The sequence below is a fragment of the Eulemur rufifrons genome, chromosome 11 (genome assembly GCF_041146395.1).
Source record: "Eulemur rufifrons isolate Redbay chromosome 11, OSU_ERuf_1, whole genome shotgun sequence".
NCBI lineage: Eukaryota > Metazoa > Chordata > Mammalia > Primates > Lemuridae > Eulemur > Eulemur rufifrons.
Window position 1 is genome coordinate 13,179,301 of NC_090993.1, and position 9,825 is coordinate 13,189,125.

At 58.4% G+C, this 9,825-nt stretch overlaps 1 protein-coding gene across 1 annotated transcript in view; it reads left to right on the plus strand.

Annotated features, from left to right (window-relative positions):
* PGBD5 (piggyBac transposable element derived 5) overlaps positions 1 to 2,936 on the plus strand; it is an 85,290-nt gene extending 82,354 nt beyond the window's left edge. Inside the window, exons 6-7 of the mRNA XM_069484576.1 lie at positions 392 to 497; positions 1,941 to 2,936. Coding sequence (XP_069340677.1) covers positions 392 to 497; positions 1,941 to 2,136 — 302 coding nt within the window. The 3' untranslated portion in view covers positions 2,137 to 2,936. The remainder of the gene's footprint in view (positions 1 to 391; positions 498 to 1,940) is intronic.
* The last annotated feature ends 6,889 nt before the right edge of the window (positions 2,937 to 9,825 follow it).

Sequence of the window (9,825 nt, forward strand, 5' to 3'; positions counted from 1 at the left end):
CCCCTGACCTCGGCCGCCTCCTGCTCTTCCCAGCACCGCCTCCCCCAGCCTGGCAGAAGGGTTGGGGGGGGGGAGAGTAAGTCCTGTGTCCACTCCCTGCCCCGTGCCGCTCCGAGCCACCTTTAGGCCTGTCACAGCCCTGGACACTCTGCACCGCCCCTGTGACTTGGGCACTGTCCCAGCCAGCGCACACCTTTGCACCCGCCTGTCTTCGATGTTTGCCTCGAGTCCTCCGCGGCATCCGGTGGCTGGTGCTACTGGGTCTTCACCCCCACCTTCCGCTCCTCATTTCCAGTCGGGGCAGCCGGGCTGGATGAAGCAGGCGCGTGTGTAGACAGGTGTTGGGAGGCAGCGGTCCGCGCAGGGGCTTCACCTTCTCTCTCCCCTGCAGGAGTCATCATCAAGAGGAAGAGCGGGGAGATCCCCTGCCCGCTGGCCGTGGAGGCGTTCGCCGCTCACCTGAGCTACATCTGCAGATACGATGACAAGTACAGCAAGTAAGTGACCACGGTCTTGCAGCCGCGCGGACACGGGATAGATAAGTTGGTGGGTTGGGTGGGCATTAGCTTCCCCAGTTTGAGAAGTCAAGGATGCAGACCCTGGGAGGCAGAATCCTGAGCCTTCCCGGCTCGGCGGGGGGTCCTGCCTCTCCCCTCCCCCTGCTCCAGGTTAATGTTCCCTTTGCCCAAAAGTGCCCTTCCCTCCGCTTACTGAAGTCTTGCCGTCGCAGCAGCCGGCGCAGACCCGAGCCCCCCACGCCCGAAACACACAAGCATCAGCCCGGGGTCTTACCCGGAGCCGTGTGCGTCCCAGCTCCGGCTCCTCAGTGTTCTCACATACGGATGCCGCCAGGGTCCGTGTATGGCCTCATGTTAAATACATGCATACATGCTAGTATGCGCATGTGCACACGTGTGGGATGTACGTGTACCCTCGATGCTGTCCCCTGGCTGAGTGTCACAACAGCCATGACAGGAACTCAGAAAATGAGGATGACTATTAAATCGCAAGGGTTGAGCCTCACAGCAGAGAACAGGGTCGGACTAACTCTCAGTCAGACACTGACTCAGCCCTCCTTGAGGCTGACCTACATTTCCTGGCCTTTTCCATGGTGGGGAAGGAAAAACGGGGGCCTGGTTCTCCTGAAACACTCGGCCTGCGCGTGCAGGGCGGCCCCGCTCCCTAGGGAGTCACGGACCAAGTCTCACCGAGCACCCACCCCGTCCCGGCACGTCTCGGGGTTCCGGGAGGGCGTCACAAAGACACCAGCACTGGGGTCACTGAACGCCTGTCACGTACCAGCCGCTTGCCAGTTCCAGGAGGCTGCGAAGAAAGTGACGTTTGTTCAGCAGATGTCCGTGGTGCCTGCCCTGCGCTGGGCATTTTGGTCGTATTGCGGCTGCCCGTCCTCAAACACTTCACAGTCAGGGTGCAGAGATGAGGACACAGGCAGAGAACACGGACAGCGAGTGGGTCCTAGGTGGCTTCTCCCGGGAGGAGCAGCGTCCTCAGGGTCCGAGCCAGCTTCCCTGAACGGGGACCTCCGTACCTTGATCTAAAGGGAAGGGACGGCAGGGGAGGTTTGCTCTGGGGCAAGGAAACGCAGTGCAGGGACCTGGAGCCCGGGAAGGACTTGACCTTGGGGAGGTGGGAGCAGTTCAGCGTGCACAGAGCACGGCCCGGGGCCTGCAAACCGCCCCGCGGAGCACGTGGCCCCCGGCGCCTCCTCCAGCATCCAGTCTGCCCTTCTGATGCTGGGGGAGGAGCTGTCTTCACTTCCGTGTCTCCAACACAGTTCACGGTGGCAAAGCCCCGAGCCCGAGCCCCCCACCCCGCCCCGCCTGCCCCGCCCTCTGCGCGAGGAGAGTCGGTGGCATCGCCGTGGCCCTGGCCCGGCGCCCGTGAGCCACCCGCAGCCCTGCCCGTCCGCTTGCCCGCAGGTATTTCATCTCTCACAAACCGAGCAAGACCTGGCAGCAGGTCTTCTGGTTCGCCGTCAGCATCGCCGTCAACAACGCCTACATCCTGTACAAGATGTCGGACGCCTACCACGTGACCAGGTACAGCCGGGCGCAGTTCGGAGAGAGACTGGTCAGGGAGCTGCTGGGCCTGGAGGACGCCTCGCCCGCCCACTGAGGCCGGGGGCGCCGGCCCAGGCCGAGGGAGGGGAGGAGGAGGAGGGCCGGCGATCGACCTGCCCCGTCAGAGACGCGGAGACACCTGGTGTGTGGGCCGCACCCAGGTCCCCAGCGCAGGGTCTCCTGTGCCCCCCGTGAGGCCTGCAGGGCAGCCTCGGCGCCTAGCACAGGTGACGGTGGCGGAGGCACCGCGGCAGGGTGAGCTGCAGCGTCCAGAGACAAACGGCTGCTTCCTGAGGATCTACGGGGACTGCACACGTTCAAGTTCAAGGTGCAGGAAGCAAGCGGGGACTGGCTGTGCTCGGTCAAGGTGGTTCCGGTGTGGGGGAGGCCACAGGGGCTTCCAGCAGCTTCTGGCGGGTCTCTCAGAGGAAACACAGCCCGGGGGCGCGGTGCTGAGATGCGGAACTGAGTGAGGCCTTCCTGTTCCTCTTCCTCTTGTGCGGCTGGTGGGTGGGGGGAAGGGAAACGCCAAAAGGATTATAGTGAAGGGTGATGCTATTTTTTATTTTTAAATATATCTTCAGGTTATTTTCTTACTGTTGCTTAAGATCTAATGTAAGAGGCAGATGTCCCCCCCTCCCACCCTCTCGGCCCCGGTCACGGCTCCTTGCATGATCGCACCTGTGCGTTCCGGCCTGCGGCAGGCGGGGAGGGCAGCTCGCCCCCAGAACAGCCCTGGCTGCGCTCCGTGGACGTTTGTCACAGGCGCTGTCATCCCTGGCAGAATTACTTGTTTTGAAAAACACGTAGCGTTGCTAAACAGGCAGACTCCGCGGGGACCGTGGGCACCGGCCCTGGCCGGGGCTTGCTCACCGCGTGACCAGCGGCCAGAAGCCAGGGCTCCGTCATCTGGAAACATCTGCGGCTCTTTGCCAACCAAGGTTTACGAGTCTCCGTGGGAAACCTCAGCACCAGCGTGGCCGACTGGTCTGGCTGTCCCTACAGACGAGAAACAAGTGGTTTCTGGAATTACCGGTTCTCCTTCCACCCCACTTTATGTAACCACCTCATTTTTACACACGCACATCTCCTCTACTCAGGCTTTGGGACTCTGTCGTCCACGCTGGTTGATGAAGTGTCGCTGTCCGCATGCTCCCCAGCCCGCCCTCCCGCCCACGGCCCTCCCCTCCCCCCGGGTTCCGTTTCCGTGCCGCGACTGTAGGCCAAATTTCGGAAAAGGTGTTTCCGGACACCTTTGCTGTGCCCTCTAAAATTGGATTGAAAGCACTTTTACCACATGGAGAAATATATTTTTAATTTGTGATGCTTTTCTACAAGGTTCACTATTTCTGAGTTTAATGTGTTTCCGACACTTTAGGGAGACTCTAATGAAAGCCGATGAATTTTCTTTTCTGTCCAAACAAGTAAAATAAAAATAAAAGTCTATTTAGATGTTGATTGATTGTTAATATGTGAATCTGTTTAAAAGGTCAGGGAACAAAAATACAGGCTATGGTTTTTAAGACTTAAGACTTGATTTGTTGTTATATAATCCGGTGTCTGTGCCCTTAACCGTGCTTGGTATGTGGAATCGCTGAGCAGATTATGAACGCAATCCGGCTGAGTGCTGGCTCCCCGCAGTCCATGCCGAGGCTGCGGTTGCACGAGTGCGGTTGGATCGAGGCACCTGTTTCCCTGACACGCTGCCAGCCCGCCTTCCAGCCTCTCTCCTTCTGGGGGTGTCATGTTGTTCCAGATTAGCACGAAGGGACACCGCTCCGACAGGGCATGGGTGACCTTGCATTCCCAAGTAATTAATCACACAATGTCAGTGCTCTATTCTAAAGTGGGGGCCACCTGTTTTCTGGTAAGTGCTAGAAAAAGCCATTCAGCTGCTCTAGGGGAGACCGTGTCAGGCTCACGGGCGTGTTGTTAGAAAAGAGTTTCTCTCCCCTCCCAGAACGGCACACACGCGTACTGATCGGGAACCCTCCAGGCCCGGAACCTTACCTTTCGGCTGTGATGTGGAGTCCCTTGAGGAACTGAAATGCATCTGGCTCCGGTATCTCTCCCTAGGTTTGACGGCTCTAGGGTTGGCACTGCTTGGCTTGTTCAGTAGCTGGCCGCCCCTGGGGACCCGAGAGGACCCAGCGTGTGGCTCGCATGAGAGGGACCAACACGGCCCCGGCCAAGAGTATGAGGCCAGTGAGCACCTTTGCGTCCCACGGCTGGTGACGGCCTTTCCACTCAGGTCCCGCCACTGTGACAGACTAAGCCCCTGTGAGGACCTGGAAAAGAAAGACAGAACAATGAGCTTCCCAACCCTTATGCAAAACCAAACACCAGCAAAAGCTTCCAGGCTTCTCCGGAGAAAACCCCCGTTAGACCCCACCGCTGGGGACCGCACCTCGCTCAGCTTTGCGTGGTCTGTGAGCCCCGTGGCCGCAGCCGTGTGCTGGGTGGGGTGAGGGCGTTCGTAGCCGAACCTAGATGAGTGAACAACTCTTTCCTGCCGCCTTTGTCAGGGTCCGCCGGTGACTTGCATCGTCTCTTTCCCCACAATCTGTTCCCAAAAGAGCCTCAGTTGTGAACGCTGTCTTCCTGTGGCCAACGGAACACTAGGCTCAGGTCATCTTCCGAAACTCAGACGAGTCACATGGGGAGATCGTGGTGTCTGAGTCATTCTAAGCAAAGACGTTCAGTTTACCACGTAAATTAGACAAGGCCTGGCCACCACAATTGAATCAACTGTGCAGCATGCCAGAGGCAAGACGATCGCAGGCCCCCAGGACAGGGCCCGGAAGGTTCTGAGTCCTTCACGTGTGACCCACGCACCGCCATCCTCCCCGAGGACCCAGCCGTAGCGTCTGACCGCGAGGGGGCCCGAGCACCAGGCCGGGGCAGCCAGGCAGACCCACGGCGGACGTGGGGGCTGCAGCTCCTCCAGCCTCTGGCTCTCCCAGGCTGCATCCGTGGCGCAAAACGTTCCCCACAGCCCCAGAAACGGTGAGAACAAGCCAGTGACACGCTGATGGGGAGGGAGGAGGTGACTGCGGGTGCCGTACTCACCTCCCTGATGCGCGGCCTGCGCCCCTGCAGCTCTCTGGCCATAGCTGCCGAGTTTGAAAGGTGCGACAATCGATCGTGGCCGACAGGCTTCGACCTGGCTCAGAGCGGTCCCCCTGCACCCGCCCTTCCTCTGCACAGGGACCCCGACGAGGCAGGCGCTGTCCTTGCCCCCAGGCTACAGGTGGAGGGGTGGCCGTGGGGAGCGGTCCAGGGGCCGACCCGGTGAGCCAGCTAAGGGGGAGGGTCTCACGCCCAGGCCGCTGCTGGCTCTCCGGGTCCATCGGGGGATGGGATGATTCATCCCCCATTTACGCAGTGCCCTTGGAGGGGGTCTCCGTCTTTCCAGAGCCTTGTAGAAAGGAGCCCAAGCCTGTCTTGGGATCCAAATACTGCGAATGACCGTGAGCTCCAGGGTCTCGCTCTCCGCCCCAGTTCTTGCCTAGACCGGGGGCGGGGGGTGTATTTGGGGCCTTAGCAACTAGTGACGCCTGAGTGTACCTGGCAGGGAGCCGCAATCTCAGAGGACACCTGGACGGGGACAGTTCCTTTGCTGCGGTGGCCCTGAGTCGAACAGCCAAGCTTCCCTCCCCAGACAGCCCACGGCACCAGGGAGGGGGTCGGGAGGTCCAGCCGTGGCATCTCACCACGGCGCCCTGCGACCCGGCCAGAGTGGCTGCTCTCCAAAATGCCACGGTTCGATCCCTCAAGTCTCCACCCGCTCGCCAGCCTCCCGGTGCCGGTGCCGGCTCTCCCTCGGGCGAGGGCTGGTCAGGGTCTCGGGCGTCGGGAGCCGTGGCCTGTGTCGTCGGAGGACCAGAGGAAAGGACTGCCCAGTCACAATGTCGTCGTCACCAGGGAGCGTGCCCCAGCCCCCTCCGCACGGTGGCCGCTGCAGCTGCTTTGGAAAGGCTCTGTCTGAAGAAACGTCCCGTCAGGGCCCCGGGCCAACCGTGTGGCTTGGCTGTCTTCCCAACACCTGTCTTCATTAGGAATCTTCCTAAGACTTCTCACTTTTGACTCCATTATTTAGTCCTTTCTTTAGTGTGGCTTCTGTGTGTGTGTCATCTTTGAAAGTATTTCTAAAACTTCTAAGTCCGTCATTCTCTCCCGATAAGAAATAAGAGTATCAGGTACCAAAGTGGCACTTGGAGCTGTGGCCAGAAAACAGCAGACGGTGGGGACGCGTCAGTCGCCTGTGGGCCGGCAGCTGCCCACCGGTGTGTGCCCGTTGGCGGGGGTGTGTCCCTCCCCGTGTCCCTGCACACACTCCTGGCTCTCACCCCTGTCCGGTGGCGACCTGGAGCGTCCCTGGGTGCCGACTGGCGGGGCTGGCTCGGGCACCCGCTGTCTGTGAATCGTCCCTGCTGCTCCTCCACACCCCGCGGGCGTGACGCACGTTTGCCCGTCAGCGTAGCACCACGTCTGGGTCTCCTTGAAGAAGAGATGCCCATGAGATGTTGGGTCGTACGTTGTCATCTTCACTAGCTGCTCTACGAACAGAAAAAATTGAGGGGCCCGGGCCGCGTGGGGTGGAGGTGGCGGGGCCGGATGGAGCAGCGCCCACACCCTCTGGAAGGAGAACACTTCACCTTGGCCGCCTGCACGCCCCGGGCTCAGCTCCTCCTGAGAAAGCACGTCTGAGCCTCCGCAAGGGGCCGCCGCCAGACCACTGGGGACCAGGACCCGCCAACCTGACAGCTGGCCCCACTGGCCGGCCACATCCGTGTCCTGGAGAGGCACACCATGGACGTGGCAAGGAAAACGTGGTCCCTGCGCTCCCGCACCCAAGCTAGCGTGAAAAGTTTATCTCATACAACCTAACAGAAGTTACAAAATTTTACTCATTTCGCCAGTGGCTCGTACTTGGTTCTGTTTTTCCCCAGGGAAACAGGTCACCGACCTTCAGCCTGGCAGTCAGTGGGAGGGCTGCTCCCCGCTCCCAGGTAATGCTGCGTTTCCTTGTCCCCAGTCAACGTCTAGTGGTCCGCCTTCCTCCGCCAAGAAAGAGCCGCAGCTTTGGCAAAGGTAGTGGTAAAAGAGAAAAAAAAAAAAATAATTGGGCAGGTGAAATTTTCAGCTTTTTGATTGGTCCTTTCCCTGGACGTTGCTGTCTGGTTAAAGATTCATCTAACTTCCCCCTTGGGAGCGTCCTCCCGGGGAGCAGACCGCAGAAGGCACGAACAGGTGCCGGGAAGAAGGGGATGGGGGTCTCTTATTTCAGTAGGTTGGAAAGATGGACCCAGAACAATCGTATACATTTTTTTTTGCTATAAATTGAAGATCTGGAATTTCAGGATTTTTGTTTGAGGCATTTTTTTTGGTCACTTTGATCCATCTCAACATAGTGTCATAGTATAACGTGACTTTTTAAGTTCATCACCTTATCAGCATCAACAGAAATACAGCGTCCACTTAATTAAAAATATATACGTATACACACACACACACACACACACACAGTGCAGAGGGCAGAGTGCGACAAGACTCCGCTAGGTCCCCAGCGGTCTAGGGCGTGTGCAGTCCCGGCCCCGCCCTGCCGTGAAGCCCGCATGTGCAACAAGAGGTGTTGGCCAGTGGCCAGTTGGAGGGGCTGGGAGATCGAGGACGGGGTGATTCTCCCGGGGACGCACTGACTCCGGGGCACGCGGCCCGCCTGGCTCTCCTACCCCCACCCCCCCCCCCTGCAGTCAGACTTAGCCTGAGGGGCTCCCCGGCCCAGTGGGCAGTGCTGGGCGCGCCCCCCTGGGAGGCAGCCTCCGGCTCGGTGGGGAGAACAGTCCCAGCCCTTAGAGCTGCCCAGCGTCGGAAGGGGCGTCTCAGAAATGGGACACTCTGCCTTTGCCAACTGTCTCACCAGAGCCAGCTCGCCCCAGGGGAAGCTCCCAGAAGGTGCTGGTTCTCGGTGGGCAGGGGTGGCCCTACCTCCAGTGTGTGGGCCGGGGCAGGACCCCCGGCTGGCAACGCCTGTCGTAACTAACAGGAGGAACCAGCCAGGAGGCCAAGCCCCGGCTCCTGGGCAGGTGCCAGTTGGGGTGAAGGAACCAAAATCATGGACACAGGTGACTCTCTCCAGGGGGTGCCCTCCCCTCCCCTCCCCTCCCAGTTCTGCCGTGGATGGAGGGTCCCACTTGCTCTAGCTCCAGGGAGCCGCCAGCTGCAGCAGGGAACTCTGAGTCAAAGAATCTGGAAAGATCGCTCCTCAGTTTGAAAATCTTATTCCCACCATTGCATTGTTTTTCCTCGTCTTCCCTCCCAATTTCCATTTAAGAATCTTTCACAGAAAATTCCTAATCTTATCAAGAACTGCGTAAACGTCACACAACTACGTTCCCATCTGGTGACACAGAGCATATCTGATTTTACACCAAGACACACTCGCAATAAATTCCTACAAATTTTGTACACCACGAGCCGAGCTTGGGTTCTCAAATGTAAAGTGTGGCCAAAAAAAAAGATTTAAGTCAGGTATCTTAAGTGATTAATCCCGTCATGTGGTTTTTAGTTCTTCAACGAAGTTTGTTTACATCAGCAACTTTGAAATACAGTCAGGTACATTCCGCTGGCTTCTCCCTGGCAGCTTTTCTCTGGGGGGCTCCTGAGGGAGTTGGGGGGGCGTGGGCAAAGACGCGGTGGGCTCTGCTGCCCACTGAGAGCCTGGGAACCGCCCTGGTGCCCTCTGGAAGACGGACAGGGGATGACAGGTACAGGGGTCCCCCGTGCCCAGGCCTGTGCAGACACCTTCGCCGCCTTCCTGCCACGGGTGCTGGGAGAAGTCGGGGCTCCCGCGGGGTCCTCCCCCGTCTCCCCTTCCCCTCTACGTGCAGGCAGGCCTCTGCCATCCTCCTCCCCTCCTGAGAAGGTTCTGGAATCTGGGGTGAGCTGCTGTTGTCAGAAGCTGAAGAAACAGGAGGAAGCAACGTCTGAAAGCACAGGTGTCTGTAGTGTCAAAGATGCCACAAGAGCCTCCACTGCCCACTCGTGACCATGGGCGTCCCCGCTGCCCCCACCTCTGGGAGACAGCCCCGAGCAAGTGCCACCCCAGCAGGAGCCTTTCGTGATTGGGGATCAACGAGAAAAAGGCCGTGACTTTGGCTTTGATGGCCATGCCCTAATAGGTCATGACGTGGGAACGGTTTTCATTGACACTGAAAACCGTTACGTAAACCGAGACGGCTGACGCTGGCCCTGTGGCTGAGCTCTTTTTTTTTTTTTTTAAACACAGCATTTCAGGAGAATGAGATTTTGAGAAGCATGTGCTTTTCATCCTAAAATAGGAGTTCAAATCTTTTTACAGCACATTATAACAAGGCTTTACGTTTTGCTGTAAGCCAAAAATAATTTCCAAATATCCTTTTAAAATTTCAGTGACTTCAAATCTTTGTTCACCAGACCTGCTATTAGGACTAAATTTACCTTGTTTTATTCGTGACATCATAATTTTTAATAAAATCAGCGACTTCCCTCTGCCACTACCTTTTCTATCTCTTCCTTTCGTCTTCCTTTTTTCCTTTCCACAGCTGCCCCGACTCTTCACTGTGCAAATACCTGCTCCTTCCCTTCCAGCCTCGACCCCCCACCCTCCTCCTCCTCCTCCCTCGGTCCCTTCCTCCTGCCCTCCCCACCTTCCCTTGAGGAGCCCCGAATAATCAGTGTCCCAGCCTTTCCCCGTCTATTC